Source organism: Thalassophryne amazonica, chromosome 19 (assembly GCF_902500255.1).
Source record: "Thalassophryne amazonica chromosome 19, fThaAma1.1, whole genome shotgun sequence".
Classification (NCBI taxonomy): domain Eukaryota; kingdom Metazoa; phylum Chordata; class Actinopteri; order Batrachoidiformes; family Batrachoididae; genus Thalassophryne; species Thalassophryne amazonica.
This window is the reverse complement of record NC_047121.1, coordinates 21243340-21261514: the sequence shown is the minus strand read 5'-3', so window position 1 is coordinate 21261514 and position 18175 is coordinate 21243340. Positions and strand designations below refer to the sequence as shown.

The 18175-nt window shown below is 42.6% G+C and overlaps 1 protein-coding gene across 1 annotated transcript in view; it reads left to right on the top strand.

The window, feature by feature from the left end:
* The window catches only part of syne2b (spectrin repeat containing, nuclear envelope 2b), a 498820-nt gene that overhangs the window by 273695 nt on the left and 206950 nt on the right, over nt 1-18175 (top strand). The window contains 4 exon segments of the mRNA XM_034159894.1: nt 768-905; nt 3850-3924; nt 6187-6353; nt 13105-13127. Of these exon segments, the coding sequence (XP_034015785.1) occupies nt 768-905; nt 3850-3924; nt 6187-6353; nt 13105-13127 (403 nt within the window).

Here is an 18175-nt window from a genome sequence, read left to right as displayed (position 1 = left end):
CTGCTTGTGCTCACCGGTAACATGCCTCTAACATCCTTGTTTGTCCTCATAGTACCTCATACACAAATCACCCCCGCAATTTCTGCTAAATTTGTGACTTCGTGAAATTAGCAATTAACGCCCCGCTCAGAGATGAGCCTCTTTAGCCAAATAATCTGCCTCTAAGAGCCACTATTCTCCCACGTTTCTTGAATAACTCCACTCGTACCAAAAACAACAAACAAAAAACACGCTACATGGCTCATTATTCATCGTTCATTATTCGGTGTGACCAGGGTTTAACATGAATTGCTTCAGAAAGATTTAAGAGGCCGATTTGCATTCATGTGTCCTCAGATAAGTAGGCTGAGAGAGGAACTATTTCCTATGTGCAAGAAATTATGGGTCCATGTAAGACTCCAATAAGGGGTTACTCCAAATCAAGTTAGCATGAAGACAACTGCTTGTGGGCGCTAACTGTAATGCATAATATGCAGTATATGTACCATAGATGACAGCTGACTAAAATCAATTAATTGCCATGACACATTTAAATGTGGAAAGACATTAAAGTTACCCAGAAAGAATTCAATCTGCACGAGTGTTAAAGAAATGGATATACAACTATCAAACATACAGGATCCCAATTACAAAGTATGTGGCAGGAGTTTCAAGAAGCAAGCAGGCAGTCAACACCGTCAGTTACTGCAGCAATAGCAGCAGTGACCAGGCTGCATCTCATGCCAGATGTATTTTTGATACTGCACATAAGCATGTTTCCGTGTCAGCAGCGGGAGCATCATGGCGTGCTCCAGGCTGAGGAGGCCACAAAAACAAAAGGGAGTATGGAGCAGAAAAAGGAAGAAGGTGGAGGAGAAGGTGTTTTGTGGTGGCTCTGGGATACTTTCCTGGGCATTTCTCCAGAGGTAAAGATCAAGAGCTAACTAATTTTTCACCATTACTCATTCTATTTTCTCAAATCCTTTAATTCATATTTTCCCCTGCTTGAGTTTCTCTTTGATCCAAAACAACACAAACAATATTATAGTTCTGAAAATTTAAGATAATTTCTACAAGTTTACTCTATACCATTTGGACTGGATGAATCTTCACTTGCAATTAATCTTTCGATGGTAGAAACTTTCTAACTTTCAATGCATTTAAATTCATACATAACAGCTATTAATACTTCATGTTAACCTTTGTTGTTTTTATGCCTCTGGGGTCCAAGGGTGTTTTACGCAATTTTACCATTCAGTAATCTCCATTTTAATTTGTTGGATATAAAAATGTTTAGGGCAATCTCAGAAATCTGAGTGTGACTCATATATCTGTCTTGAACCCTATGAAAAATACTATATAATTTGTCTCTAATTCTGAAAAGATGAAATGTGTTTTAGAAACTCTTCAAATCTTTAATGATGAACATACATTTATTCATATGGGTGAACTGTTTCGGGTTAGAAAAGGGTTTGCCAAAGTCTTTCTGTTGCCAAAGTAGTGAAATCTATGAAAAAGATTTAAAAACGATGTATAAATAAATCTAAAAAAATGTGCAGTGCTGTGTGGCAGCTTCACCCGCTGAGAAATATACATTACAGAGACTTGGTACATTCAAAAGATTATTTTTTGTAAAATAAAATCACTTACACACTCTGTGGGCTTACCATCTGTAGGGGGAACCGCTGGGGTCATGTGTGCTGTCCCATGGATGACAGTGAGAGTTGAGGACTTGATGAACCAAGCCTGGGTGGCAAAGGCTCACTCTAGGGACGTGGAACGTCACCTTGCTGTGGGGGAAAGAGTCGGAGTCCCTGAATGGAGTCCTGAATAGGGCTCCAGTGGGGAAGGCCATTGTTCTATGGGGGGACTTCAATGCACACATGGGCAATGATGGACAATTACATGTGTTTTTTGGACTTGGAAAAGGCATATGATTAGGTACCCCAGGAAATACTGTGGGAGGTGCTGTAGGAGTGTGGCGTGAAGGAGTCCCTTCTCAGGGCCATCCAATCTCTGTACTGACAAAGCGAGAGCTGTGTTTGGGTTCTCTGCTCTATGTCGGACTTTTTTCCGGTAGGGGTTGGCCTCCGCCAGGACTGCATCTTGTCACCAATCCTGTTTGTGATATTCATGGACAGGATATCGAGGCATAGTCAGGGGGAGGAGGGTTTCCAGTTTGGTGGACTCATGGTCTCATCACTGCCTTTTGCAGATGATGTGGTCCCATTGACTTCATCAGCTTGGGACCTCCAGCACTCACTGGATTGGTTCGCAGCCGAGTGTGAAGCATGTGGGATGAGAATCAGCACCTCTAAATCTGAGGCCATGGTTGTCAGCAGGAAAACAATGGATTGCCTACTCCGGGTAGGGGATGAGGTCTTGCCAAGTGAAGGAGTTCAAGTACCTCAGGGACTTGTTCGTGAGTAAGGGGACAATGGGCTGTGAGGTTGGCCAGAGACTCGGCACAGCAGGGACGGTGTTGCATGTGCTCTACTGTACTGTTGTGACAAAAAGGGAGCTGAGCTCTCAATCTACTGGTCAGTCGTCATTCCTACTCTCACCTATGGTCATGAGGGTTGGGTCATGAACAAAAGAACTTGATCGTACAAGTGGCCAAAATGGGGTTCCTTAGGAGGGCGACTAGTGTATTCCTTAGAGATAAGGTGAGAAGCTTGGTCATCTGTAAGGAGCTCGGAGTAGAGCCACTGCTCCTTCGTGTTGAAAGGAGTCAGCTAAGGTGGTTCAGGCATCTGGTAAGGATGTCCCCTGGGTGACTTCCTAGGGAGGTGTTCCAGGCACGTCCAGCTGGGAGGAGACCCCAGGGAAGACCCAGGACTAGGTGGAGAGATTAAATCTCCACACTGGCCTGGTAATGCCTCAGTATCCCCTACTCTGAGGTGGTTAATGTGGCATGGGAAAGGGAATTTTGGGGTCCCCTGTTGGAGCTGTTGCCCCCGCAACCCGGTTCTGGATAAGCGGTTGAAGATGAGTGAGTGAGTGATCAAAATCACTTACGAGTTTGAGCTGGATGTCTTGTGGCTTCGACAAATCCATAATTGTTTGAATAAAATCCTTCAGTGATGCAAAATTAGTGTGCAAGTCAAAAATTGTCAATTTACTCCATTGAAAAAAGAAAGCTGTGCTGATTTTGTAAAAAATAACCCCCCTTACATGTGTTTAAACCAAGTGTGTAAGACTGCATAAAAATTAAATGGTGTTTTCAGATCGATTGGACCAATCGTTTAGTTTTTATGAGTTTTAACTAGCATGTTTCAGTGAGGGTCACCCAATAACAGGTGAGACAGCCTATCTGCTGTAGACTCTTGAAGCAGAGAGATCCAGACCCATGTAATCTTCTCTGGCCTCTCGGATTAGCTGTGAGTCAAAGATCATCTATAGGAGAGCTGAAATGTTGTACTTTCAGTAAATTGTCAAACAAAGTCTCTGCGAAATTCTGTCAATGATTTATTAGCAGAGATAGGAGACTTGAGACGGGTCAGCACCTCCTTTGACCCCAGAGGGTTAATCTCAGCCAAAACTGTGCTGGCAGTGAACTGATTCATCTTCATTTATATTTCTCTGACCATATCACCTCCTGCTGCTTCCACAGTCTCCTGTCTTGTAAAACCTCATGAAATTCTACATTCTTCTTTAAATCACTACTTTTTCAAAAAATTCTTTTCTGCTCCAATCTTCTCTGTCAGAATGTTTTCTCCTTTACAGGGCAATGTAGTTTGTCTAACAGCACACAGTATAAATTTACTTTAAGTAAGGTTACCAGGCTTTCTTTTCCAGTCATTTTCATGCTCCATCATCTGAACATTTTCATTTGGTCATTGACTACTTTTTTGTCATTGCTGGTGTTAGGGATTTAAAGTCAGTGTCCCAGAAGAAACTGAAGGTGCCACTGGACAAAGCACTGAACAGACAAATGACACAGAGGTATTCAAACTTTTAGAAAGTGTCAAATATTACTAATCATTATGTTCAAAATTATGAACATTACTGATAATGAGCTTATCTTAGTTCCAAAATAACTTTGTGTTGGACAGATTTTTTATTTTATTTTTTTTTTTTTTTTTGATGGCTTTGAGCACCTTTTATTTACAAATTAAATCTTTGCTTTGCTGTCACAATAAAGGAACAATGTAATTCATACTGATAAAATTTTCACTGACAATTATAAGATACTTTTTGTATTTCTAAATAAGGCACCAATTATTTTGGATCTTTTCTCATCCACACAGGGTCAAAATTATATTTACAGGCTCAAATAAAAACATACATTCACGTTAATCATTTAATTAGTAGTGTTAAAGGTTCTACAATGTCTTATAACATAACAGGTTCAAGGTCTTTCAACTCGTCGTTAGTGATCATCATCTACAACTGGTATTTTTTCTTTGCCAGCATAAAACGGGTGTGTTTGACAGTGTTTATTGAGACTGACCAATACTCAGAACTATGGGAAAGTCCAAAGAATTCATTGAAGATTTAAGAACAAGAATCATAGATTTATTCATGTGAGGAAGGTCTCTTGGAGCTATTTTGAAACAACTGCAGATTCCAAGATCGTTAATGCAAACAATTACTTATTTAATTAGTTAGTTAGTCAGATGTGTCACCACTTTGCCAAGGTCTGGAAGAAGCATGGCCGCAATTTGGTGGGGGATAGGGGGACATGTCCCCCCCACCTTTTCAACCAGGGGGGACAGAATATGGTATGTCCCCCCCACCTTCTGACATATATGTGTGTACTTGAAACATGCTATGCCAGTCTTATGTGCAAACCATGTCAGAATAGTATCTTTGTTGAAACCAAAAATAGTTGCCTCTAGGGACTAGTGTCTACACATAAGTATCAATGGACCATATGCTAATTTACTAAATTCTGAAAGTTAGAAAAAGAAATCAGAAAAGCTATCTGGCACCTCAGAAAGCCCATCTGCAATTATTGCTTGATCTCCAAAGTCAGTCTATGCAAGCGAAATTATGTTCAGTATGAGTGTTGTCATTAGTGCCACTTTGAAAATTAAATTCATGATAAGTAATTTATCCTAAACTTATGATCTGTTGTTTTTTTCAAACTTATGCAAAAACAAATCTTGAGAAAAAATACAGTATGCGATGTTAATAATTATTAAGAGCCTGTTCTTTGATATTTAGGAATACATTTTACCACATTGCAGTTTTTTTTTTTATGAAAACTCAACCTATCATTCTTTTTGAGTTCTACACATGTGGTGATACCTTATTTACACCAGGATGTTAATAAAATCAATGCTGGGTATTCTCAGAATAAAGTACTTATATCCACAGTTTCAAATTGCATAAGTCAAATGGTGTCCACTTTACGGTCTTCTCAAAACATTAAAATTACTGTTCTGGATGCTCAGAATGCATCTGAGCTTATCTAGAAACCGTTGGCTTCTGGGGGCCTAAAGTGGCCCCCAGACCCCCAGCCTATGGGCTTCGGCCCTGCAAGCCTTGCACTTTGTCCCCCCAATTTCTACTTCTAAATTGTGCATTTGGGAACAAGATCCAAATTGTCACCCTCAGATGAGAAGAAACTGGTTAGGATGTTCAGAAACAACCCAGGAACCACCAAAGTTATATTAACTTATATAGTATGTCCAGGAAACAAAACCGTCTACATATTGAATTAAAATAATTTCTGAAAGCAGTCACATCATTCTGAGGATGCCAACCAGCAACATTTGATGTTTTTCAAGTCAATTTGATATAAATAAGAATATTAAAATAACAACCAACATTTCTGGTATAGTCTTTTTTTTACCTTTTAGGCAAGAGTAAATTTTAAGAAACATTATAGCTGTTCACAACTGTTTATCCTGCATAAAGAAATAAATTTGGAAACCATTTTCAATTTCCTTCATTTTAGTTAAGTTTCAGAAACCATTGTCTATATATATAATCAGCAAGCTAAATCCGCCAACAGGTGATAGCGTTTCAGTTCACAAGTTAAACTGGCAGGTAAAGAATATTTTCACACAGTAAAAATTAACATGATACAGAGATCAGATATTTAGTTGCTTTATGATATGATACAGAGAAATGTTTTTTTTTTGCTTATATTTTGTGTTGTAAATATTGATGTAACAATATTATGAATAACTGTGTGGATGATGTTGTCAGACCTTTGAACCCTTGAATGATACTATAACCCTGCTCATGTGTTTTAAGGATGTTGAGGATGTCCCAGTGACCACAGAAGCAAGTCCATCTCAAGCTGTCTCAAAATCCTTGGGCACTTTCAAAGCCCAATCACTGCCTGACATCAGGGGAAAGCCTGCTGCCTCTGTAAAAACCAAATCTGACTCCCAACCGCGTCGGAAATGTGTCATCTCTTAGTTATAGTTCTTTTACAGCTAAAACCTGTCATTTCCTCTAGAACCCTAGATCTTCCACTAATGTCTAGATCCCTTTGCAGAGCCTCTAACCTCTCTCAAAGTCTTCTAGAATTATGTCACAATTGCCATGATGTCCAGAATAAAGCCTGTATCCTAAAACAACATCCTTCTACATCCAACTGCAGATCTCAAACTATTCTGCTAAAGCACTCAATTTTTCATGATCCAGTCTTAGGACAGCCAGTGTCCTGAAGACAACTTAGGTCTCATGGCGTGCTTTAGATCAAACTCTTCTACAAAAAGCAATGGCAAGGTTACTTCTTCTACAACAAATTTGAAATCTCTCACTTAGTTTCCAGCTCTGTACCTCTCAGATTATCTGTAGACCCGCTGAGGTAACCACTCCTTACTTTCTCTAGAACTGATCAGATTAGATTAGATCCAAATCAATCAAACAACTTTTATTCAATCTCAGTTATAACTATCATTAGTAAAGCTCTGAGTGTTGGGCACTTTGTTTACACTGGAAATTTGGAAAATAAGTCTGCATAATCATGTTTGTTTTATGTTTTATTGAGGTTATGTGGTTACATCAAGGACTAATTCTCAGAAAAAAATCTGTCCATTCATGAATACCAGATGTGGTTCAGGTACAATATGCATAACAAGTGGTTGGCAAGGTGATGGTTTCTATTTTCACCAAAGATTTCACCAAAAAAAACTTAGACCTCACAGATGGAATTGAGCTTGTGAGGTAGAATTTTTTTTAATAATTTGTAATAAAAATCTGCATCAACTAATTCTGATGATTTAACACAGAGATACTTTTTTGTGGCTTTTTTTATTGTTTCATATCGCGAATGGTGACCTAAAATAAACACAAACTTTTGATTGGTGACTTGTCACTAACTATCTGAACTTATTTGCCATCTTTTATTAAAATGAACCCTTGTTTTTTCTGTCTTTACGAATCTGCCATTTGTACTTTAAGTTGATTGGTGTATGTTGTTTAAAGATCTGATTAAATTAGTAACTCTTCCCTCGGATCACTGTTGGCCATGAAAATGAATAGGAGATTATTACTCATTAACCTTTTTTCTGTTTTAAGTGGAAACCATATAAGTACAGTGTTTAGAACAACTTGATTTAATTTGGATCAAAAACCATGTGATTATTTTTAGAATTGATTTATATTTTGAATAAGTAATTGAAATTAATTTAATTGTAAGTAACAAATACAAAACTGCCACTTTTGGAGATATAAGGTTTTTACCTAAAAGTAAATGTTTTAAATTGTCTTACATTAAATGGCATGTGCTGTACTGTACATTGTTCCACTTTTGTCTTTCTATTCTGTCAGCACATCACAACTATTCTCTATGATCCCAAAAATAAATAAACATACAACTACTACTCCTGTCTACTCCGCCTCCGTCTCTGTTTCTGTGTCAGGAGCTTGTAAATGGATAGAGGGGTCAAAGACACACACACGCACACAAACAGAGCCTTCACTTTAAAAGGACTGAGATCTAAAACAGTCTAAACGGTGAAGATGAAGAAACATCCCAGTCTGTACACGGCTGTACTGTGAGAGCTACTCCGTCCCAACGAGTCTTGGTGATACCGTCAGTCACAAAAAAAATTAAAAATAATGTTAAAATTAGTCCATTTTGTTTTTGTGTCGAGCGGACAATAACACCTCTTCTTCTTCTTTTGGATCCAATGGCGGACGGCACCAGTTTAAGGTGCATTTACCGCCACCTACCGGGCTGGTGACTGATCGCTGAGATTTTACAAATCCTTAACTCCTGGCAGCCATAGTCATTTGTTTAGATGTGATGAAATAATCCAGTGTCCTTTAGATATTTAAATAATTCTTTTTGCACAATGTGTGATAGGTTTTGCAGCAGATTTCCAAGGGACAAGGGACAGAAACACTTTAACACCCAAAGTGAACCTGAACTACACTACCCACAATGCTCCCTGCATCGACAAGCCAAGCATGTTTGCGCTTAATGATGACATCATCAGCAAGCAATAGCCAGTCTGCCATAAATAAACACACAGGAGCGCACGGTGCTGTTGGTTTGATAGCCACTGTTTACATTCACTGTACATGATAATAATTCATAATTATTGTCATGATGAAGTGAGCCACATACATTTCAACAGTTCCTTTGCGCTCCGGGCAGGGGGGTAGTGGACATTATTATATGTGGTACGTGCAGGTCATACCGGCAGGCTTTCCCATGCCAGATCCATCTCAAGGTTCCCTATATGCACTCAAATTGTTTTGGATCCTGTTTTTCCATCATCGGAATATGTAAGTTGTGGTTGTATGGTCTTCAGATTGCACATGGACCGCCATTGACTAGGTGTCCCATCTTGATGGCGCCCGGAGGGTTTTGAACATGTGCATCACACTGGGGGCTGCCGGCCAATTTTGACTAACTGTGTGGACTTCTGCAGATGGCTGCCAGAACGTTTTGGAATTGAAACCCAACACTTTTTGGATGTGCGCCGATTTGTCATTCTAATGCCATTCTGTGTGATTCTGGCTATGTGTGATGGGGGTATTGTTGGGAAAGTGTAGGAACACGGACCCACAACAGGGGGCGCAAATGAACGGACAATGGAGGAAGTCAAATAACAACACTTTACTGTTGTGAATAAGCACAACAAACACAACAGATTACAACAATAGACAAAGAAGTCAATTCACAAAATGTGTCACGTGGGCAGGCTCGAAGATAAGAGACGTCTGTCCAAAACAGAACCGGAACCACACGATTTCCTCCGCCACCGAACCCCGGGAATACTGGAGCCGCCAAGTCCCGAACTCCCAGGTGGCCACTGCCTCCGCGTGACGGATCTGGTACTGCTGGCGAGGAACAAAAACAGTTAAATGTGGGTGCGTTTGCACCCAGCAACCCGTATGGCGGGGAAAACCACCTCCACCTCTCGTCGGAAGAATGTCTGCTATTTAACGCACAAAAGTAACAAAGTGTTAATGTCAAAAAGACAACACAGTCGGCTGAGTACTGTACCTCCTAGGTAGAGCGATATCTCGTCAAAGAGGTGGAGATGTCGTCTTGCTGATATACCACTGCTGATCAGATGATTGGTGACAGCTGTCGTAGGCGATAAGTGACAGCTGTCACCCCGGCTGCTCCTGTGAGGCGGCAGCGCCCTCTGGTGCCTGGAGCCCGCACTCCAGACAGGGCGCCCTCTGGTGGTGGTGGGCCAGCAATACCTCCAGCGGCCCACACAACAGGACCCCCCCCTCAACGGGCGCCTCCTGCTCCCGTTTGGGGCAGTTTCTCTGTGTGTGCTCAGTTGAGCTGCAGAGAAAACACTCTCCACGGATCAGCCTCCCCATTTTGGCCCTGTGCGTTTCCCTAACAACGTCAGCAGGGGGAGCTGTTGCCCCACAAAGCGCCGCGGCTGTGGAGCGTGGGGAGGGCGGCCCCTTTTCGAACCCGGAAGGGAGAGGGGCGGCGCGTATCCGGTCACGTCCTTCGCCTCGCTCCCGACGGCGTTCCTCCAACCGATTGTCTAACCGTATAACGAGATCGATAAGCCCATCTAAATCCCGCGGTTCCTCCTTAGCTACCAGCTGCTCCTTCAGAACCAACGACAGTCCGTTTATGAAGGCGGCGCGGAGCGCAACGTTATTCCAGCCGGACCTCGCAGCCGCGATGCGGAAGTTGACTGCATAAGCGGCTGCGCTCTCGCGTCCCTGTCTCATTGACAGCAGCACGGTTGAAGCGGTCTCTCCTCTGTTAGGGTGATCAAACACTGTTCTGAACTCCCCCACAAACCCAGTGCATGCTGATAACAACCGTGAGTTCTGTTCCCAGAGCGCCGTAGCCCAGGCGCGTGCTTTACCCCGAAGCAGAGCAATCACATAAGCTATTTTACTAGCATCAGACGCGTACATGACGGGACGTTGTGCGAAGACGAGCGAACACTGCATAAGAAAATCCGCGCACGTCTCCACACAACCTCCGTACGGCTCAGGAGGGCTTATGTATGCTTCAGGGGATGGTGGGAGGGGTTGTTGAACCACCACTGGAACGTTTATATCCTGCACAGGGTCGGCAGGAGGACGAGCTGCAGCAGCGCCCTGAGCGCTCGCCGCCATCTGTGCGGAGAGAGCCTCCACCCTGCGGTTCAGGAGGATGTTTTGCTCAGTCATTTGATCCAACTGAGCCATAAAGGCGGTGAGAATGTGCTGCAGCTCACCAATCACGTCTCCTGCAGACGCCTGCGCTCCCTGCTCTCCCATTGGTCGTTCAACAGCCGGGTGACGCCCCTCGGAGTCCATGACGCTGGCCGAGATATCCTGTTGGGAAAGTGTAGGAACACGGACCCACAACAGGGGGCGCAAATGAACGGACAATGGAGGAAGTCAAATAACAACACTTTACTGTTGTGAATAAGCACAACAAACGCAACAGATTACAACAATAGACAAAGAAGTCAATTCACAAAATGTGTCACGTGGGCAGGCTCGAAGATAAGAGACGTCTGTCCAAAGCAGAACCGGAACCACACGATTTCCTCCGCCACCGAACCCCGGGAATACTGGAGCCGCCAAGTCCCGAACTCCCAGGTGGCCACTGCCTCCGCGTGTCGGATCTGGTACTGCTGGCGAGGAACAAAAACAGTTAAATGTGGGTGCATTTGCACCCAGCAACCCGTATGGCGGGGAAAACCACCTCCACCTCTCGTCGGAAGAATGTAAAATATGATGAATGGCTTAACAACACCTTTCCGTGGGTCTGGAGCGTTCCACTGATACATTTTGAGGGGAATTTTTCAAGGGGATACACGTGGACTGGGCATAGTTTGCGGGGTCCACATAAAGCAAAATTCTATGTGCAAAAACTACCAAAGCCTGAGAGCTAAGGTCAGTACCTCAGGAAGATTTTAACAAAATTGATCAATGCGTGGCGAATAGAATCTATGGAAGCTTACATGAGACAGAATACCATAATAATTTGGCTGAAGGTTCTGGTAAATCCCCCCGATGTCCCATAGACCAAATTAAGACAGGGAATTGGCTAAGATGGGTATATAACTGTACAAAGTTGTTACAGGTTCCAACCATTAAGGGGACCCTTCAAGCATGGCAGGAAGGAGTTAGGCGTAGTAAGGACGTCACCTGGTGGGGAATGGAGAAATATGAAGTTGAAGATTGGGTATTCCCCTGTTTAGATCAAAGTAATAATTATTGGGTTAAATATCAATACATCGCCACGGTCTACTCCAGAGATAGAGCTACTTGGTCCAGTGTACTCTGGAGACCAAACCCTTATGTTACGCCACGGCCCTGGAAAATGATTTGTAATAGACCTAATACCACATGCATGATAAGCCTTGCCCGTCAAAATTGTAGAAATGTTCCTGGCTGGGAAGAATATTGTGACGCTTACTATGACGGCGAGTATGACACTTATGGCCATCAAACAGTTTGGGAGAAGAACGGTGCTGGCAAATGGATAAGAGCTTTTCCACCCAACGTTGGATGTGCCAAGGCTGTCCTGGGACATGGAATGTCGAAAAGGAAGCAGATCCTAGGCCACATAGTGCCATTTGTTGGTGATGCTTTGATAATGCTTGAAGAATGATATGCCTTCAACAAAAGTCTATGTGAAGGACAAGAAATTGTCAGTTACGAATGGTTGGGACCCAATCGGATTTACAATAATGGTACATGTGAATCGCCTGCAGTACATTGGTTGAGCTGTGGAAAAGGAAGAGGTCGGCATGAATGTTCTTGGTGGGAAAGAACGCAAATAGTCGCTGGAGGAATCATCACCACTTTCGCTGCAGAGACCGGAGAGGTCATTAAAGAAGGTCTCGAAGTAGTGACTGGTTGGATTGGACATTTGTTTGGATATCTTTGGCCCTATCTGTTAATCATAATAGGACTTATTATTGCTGCAGTAATTGGATATGTTTTGTTAAAAGGAAGTTTCGCAGCCGCCCTGCGCTTGTGTGGGAGGAGCACACAACGCAGTGATATGGAGCCCCTCCTCCGTTAGGGGAGGAGCGAGGGAGCCTACAAAGCCTGATGCCGAGACACGCCCTGTTCATTCTGCCTTGGGGGAGTGAAGGAAGAAGAAGCATCTACATAACAGCATACCAACTTAAGGAGATAAGTAAAAAGAATAAGAGAGCACAATGTCCAACAATACTGGCGGCATAAATGACACCATCTTTAAAGTGAGTAGAGTGGAATTTATTGCACTACTGTTAATATGGCTGCTATACTGCTGTGTCGGCCGTTGGGACTTACGACAACCACTGCGAATAGTAACGCTACTACATGGATGTGTCAGATTGGCGATCATCAATCTGCACTACGGTCAGAGTGATTTAGGGTTGTCTTTATTCATCACTCACGTCCTCGGTCGCTTTACTCTCCAGTTTGACTGTTGGGGAATATGGCAGTACACATCAATTACAATTTGGATGGTGATAGATATGACAGCAATCTTTTACGCCCCGGCAGTGATAGCTGACATTGTGTGCGAAGCTGTGATGGCCCTGACCCTATTGGCGTACATAGCTACGTTAACTGGAGCCGTACAACGCAAGAAACCCTGGCTCTACAAACTTGGACTTATCATAATTTGGGCCTTAGGATGGGGAATATTATCAGCTTTATACTGGCTGTCCATGGTTAGTCAGCTACTCCTGCTGTTATGGTTTACGACCTATGATGCTTGCTTCCCGTGTGCAGCTGCTTCAGCTACAGCGGGAATGGTAACGTCATCACAGTCCCACTCTCCTACGGTGATCATGAGGCGGCTCTGGCGTGCATCTGAGTAATCCCGACGAACTCTTTTGCTTGCTTGCAATATAATAGTTAAAAGACTAATGTTTCCTCTTACATTATAGGGGGATATAAGATGTATTCATTGTCAAGCCACCCCAGAACAAGCGCTCTACTTCTGGGAGATAACACCGACTCTGTGGTGCTCGACGTGTTATGGCAACAACTTCCCTATTCAAGTGGCACGGGGAATAGTGGGACGGAAGGATACTTCTTTTCTGCCCCAGGTACCAACAGCAACATACCTAAAAATTGAGGTCGAGGCAAACATGATTTGGCATTCCCTTTTGGTTGATCAAATACGAGCTGACACTGTAGTGTCTCCAGAGGGATATATGTATTGCCCCGTGTTTACCAAAATGTGGATGTACCCTACGGGAATAAGATTCTCCACAGCTCATCTTGCTGATGGCCGGATCGTGGCCATTGGTCCTTCATTACCACCACCTCCACGTTCATCTCCACAGCGCACTGCGGAGGTTGGAGTGCAGACCGAGGATATGAACTGGTGTTTGGAGGCCCTCACGCAGGTGTTCCTGGACGAACACCTTCAACAGCCCGAGCCTGAGGATATTCACGCTGAAGCTTCACCTCAACCGAAGGATACATCACCACGGCCATCTACACCAGTTACACCGTGTTATACACCCGTCACCCCCACTTCACCATGCGCACCATCGTTCCCTGACGGATTATCATCTCAGGAATATGAGGCAACTCCGTCTCCATCGTGATTACCATCACAATCATCGCTACTGGAAGAGCAGCCTTCTGACGGCGACAGCAATCTACAGGTGGGCGGAGAGGAGTACGTGGTGCTGGATGAGTGTCGTTCAACTCCAGCTCCTCCTGTTCTGTCTCCGATGGTGGATGAAAAAGAAGTGCTCACCCTTCACCCTGTGGACGACAACGAGGATGTTTTTATGGAGGTATAGAGAGATCGGCAGAGCTTCAAGTCATGGAGGGGGTGTCAGGAAAGATGACTTTAAGCTTGCTTTCAGCTTGTTTTCATCTTGGAATATAGTAAGTGCCATGGGATTAATATACATGCTGTTGGATTAAACTGGACAGTGTTTGGTACTTTCCCGGAGTAAGTGAGGTCATACCGGACTTTTCCATTGCAGATGGGGAGGCCCATGGAATGAACTCAGTGGTGAAGACGATGGAATATGTCTAAAGATGATTCTAACATGACAAGTATGATCAAATGAAGTATTAATGTGTTAAAAATTAAGAGTTGATTAGAAAAAGTATGTTATAAATAAGTGAAATGAATGATTATATGAGTTGTTTTTCATAAAGAGTGCAGAGTTAGAGGAAAAGAGGAAGTGAAGAAGCTGTTTTTCATAAAGAGTGCAGTCAGAGAGAAAGAGGAAGTGAAGAAGATGTTGCAACGAGGCAAGAAAAGCTGATGATAAACAACTGATCAAATGATTAAGATGTGGTAAAATATGAAATGAATAATAAGGAATGAAAAATGTTTGTATATGATCATATGAATTGTTTTTATGTGAAAGAGAGTTGAATATGATTGATGTGATTCTAAAGAAATGATTTAAAAGAATGAATTCTCAGAAAAGCTGAAGTGTTAACAGAAAAGAGGAACTTGAGAAATAAGTTACTGGCAAGGGGCCGCAGATGACTTCCAGTAAGGGTAGGAGAAAGGAGGAGGTTTTGAGTCACCAGCGTCCCCATGGTAACCAAGATGATCTGAAGACAAGAGTCCAGCACATATATAAACTGTGAAACACCAGGAAACGGGGTTATTCTTCCAGGGAGAGGTGCTGTTGCCACTTCTCCCCTGCTACAAGGAGATCACAAGACTTGACCATCAATTGGAATCATGGAGTGAGAGGATTGGAGCCATAAGAGATCATTTGAGAGAGAGTTATCAACTCCCACTCAGGCCGTCCAGTCACGGAGTAGCAGAGCATTGGAGAATAATCACTGGCCTTAAGTCTGAGTGGGGAAGGTTCAACGTTTTCTCTCTCAAGGAACATCACAGCATACCAGAATGGATTAGATCAACTTTTGGTTGATTGAAGAAGGAATAAACTCTTATGTAGATTAATTTCCTGAAGGATTACAACATCACACAAGGATCGTGGTCAGCTAACAACTAATAGCTGATGAAGAGGAAATCAAGTTCATCGAGCTGGGGATTTTAACCTCAAAAACCTCCTTCCCTCACTCCTAGAAAAATTGTTAAGAAGTTAATCCAGTCCAGTCAAAGTAAGATCAGACAGTATTATTGAATCAAAAACAAAAATCTCTGCCAATCATTATTCTGATTATACTTGAATTACTGTTGTGAAATTATCATCAAATAACCTATTTGATTATGTTGTCGGCACTTGCAAAACCTGCAATAAATTTCCAAGCATGCAGTTAAAGTGTTAAGGCTCGGGCATTGGATTTATTGATGCTTCTTAAGGTGTAAAAGTTAAAGTTTATTGGGTGTACAACGTCAAAAAGTGCTCTAAAAGGTTAGTCTGGTTTTTAATGAAAATAACACATCCTGGGGACTCGCTGTACGAGTCACTAAATTCAAAATCTAGCAACATTCCAAGAGCCCTGATCCATAAGAGGAGAGCTGCCGTTAACGGGTGTGGCCGGTTCGTATCCTGGTTCCAGAGAAGGCTATTCGACCGGGGTGCGAGATCAGCGTCAGCGGGGTGGACGTCTGGATGGAGGCAGTGAGCGGCTAGACGAATCTCCTCATCACCAGCTTGAACAGCCTTTGTGCAGCCCTGCCGGGTAATACCCGTGGAGACACGAAGGTCGGACCCCAGAGACGGAGAGCTGGTTTAGTACACAAACACACTCTTCGGAGGGTGAGCGTGTGCTGTGTATCTAAAAAATAACGGGATCTGACATTGTTCATTGGTGTAATTGCCTGTGGAAAGAAACTGTTCCTATGTCTCGTTGTTTTGATGTACAGAGCTCTGTAACGTTGACCAGAGGGGAGGAGTTTAAACAGTGTGTGTCCAGGGTGTGAGGGGTCTGCAGAGATGTTACCAGCTCGCTTCCTGGCCCTGGTCTGGTATAATTCCTATCAGCCTAACACCACTGGAAATGACCTTGTTTTAAAATAAATACCTTTGAAGCCCCTAAATCCCCTTCATTTTGTACAGCTATGGTCATAACAATCCCTAGTTGAAAAGAAAAAAAAAATCACAATTTATATCTCTATTTCATACAGTATTTTATGATGACACAATGACATTATAACACAAATATATTGTTTAATTGTCCCATGCAAGTGCTATGTTAAAGAATTGCCAGCACATCACCATATTTAATTGTATCAAATGCTTCAAACACTGAACCATTTCAACACAATTGCTTCATACTGATTCAGTTGTTCAAAATGCTTAAGTTACTCCGTCAGTAGTAATTATCAATGAAATGCATCATCAGCCACACGTTTTTAGTGCATGTGGCTCTACTAAGTGGCTCAACTCTACTCTTTTCTACTGTCCTATTTTACTCTTCCTTTTTAGATATTTAGATATAGCTTTGTATACTGGCATAGTTCTGCCTTGGAACTGGAATATAATATATAAGATATACCTTACTGAATTTTTTTATGTGCACAGATAGACTTACAATCATGAATACTTGCTAACAGGACATTAGATAACACGATATGTCCTTTAAATTACCTACTACCTACCTACCTAAACTACCTATGAAAAACAGTTTATTGTCTTTGTGGGTTGAGATAAGAAAGAAAGGAGCCAAATAATTACCAAGGCCAAAAGACATTCCTCTGGAGGAAAACAGTCGGCAATTTGTCCTTCAGGCTTGATAAGCCTGCCGTGTTGTGGTTTGAGCAGTGAAAAACACATTTTACATTTCCACTTGAACAACCAAATCCCAATTATGAATTAAGAATATTCCTAATTATGAATTAAGAATATTCCCCGGCCTCCGAAATCTTCCACTTTATCTGCAAGGCACGCATCTGCTCCAAGATGTCATCCAATTTGCATCTGAGATCAAGAGTCATTGCAGTCTGAGAATGCAATGCCTTGCCCACCTTGTTAATCATGACGGACAAGCGAGGGGCCGTGGTTCTTGATGCTGCCGTTTTGCCAATTTTCCGATAGATCAGGGCAGCACAAAAGCCAAAAAGTACCAGCCCTGCTGCCATGAGACCAAAAATGAATAAATCCTTGACATCCTCAACGGAGAAAGGCGCCAAGCATGCAACACGCCAAGACCCCCAGGAGTCGAGGACATAGCCCGCAGGATACGTTCCATCTGAGCAAGTAGAATCCCCCGGTCCTGACCTTCTTGTAGAAAAGATGGTGTCAATAGCGTTCAGAGACCAGCTGATCAATTCCATGGTTAATCCAATAATAGTCCAATAGAACCAGTATCCAATATAATTTGAGGAATTCACAGTCTGGTGAAGTAGGGACTTGAGGGTTAAAGCAGAGAGCAGCGATAAGGGAGAGTGGAGAAGATGCGACCGCCCTCGTCGGAGTCCCAAGATGAAATTCTTAGCCACACTCACGCACAGCGTCCATGGCATCCCGGCTGGTTTCAACTGGTGCATTGTCCTGGAGAAGCAGAATGCTATGCCTGACACTGGAGGGTATGTCTCTTCCACATAGTGTTACGACTCAACAATTGAAGTGAGCAGTATCATCCTACATGAAATAAGGAGCAAAGGTATTGATGTAGATGAGGTGTGACGCATTGTAATGTCTGACTGGGAAAAAAATGTGCGAGGCTCAAAACGTTTTGACATCCCCTCATATTTTTATTTTGGCCAGACATTTCTTGCTTGTGCATGAGAGAGTGAGATTTATTCTGAAAGTGTGAGTTGGCAACCTTGATGACAAGTTCAAAAATGATTTAGAGAAGGAAATTTTTAACATAATGGTTACACTTGGCATGTACTCCTTTACTGGTTGATCTGATTACACTTTGGCTTGTTAGGGAAGAGTTGTACAAACTTTGCATATTA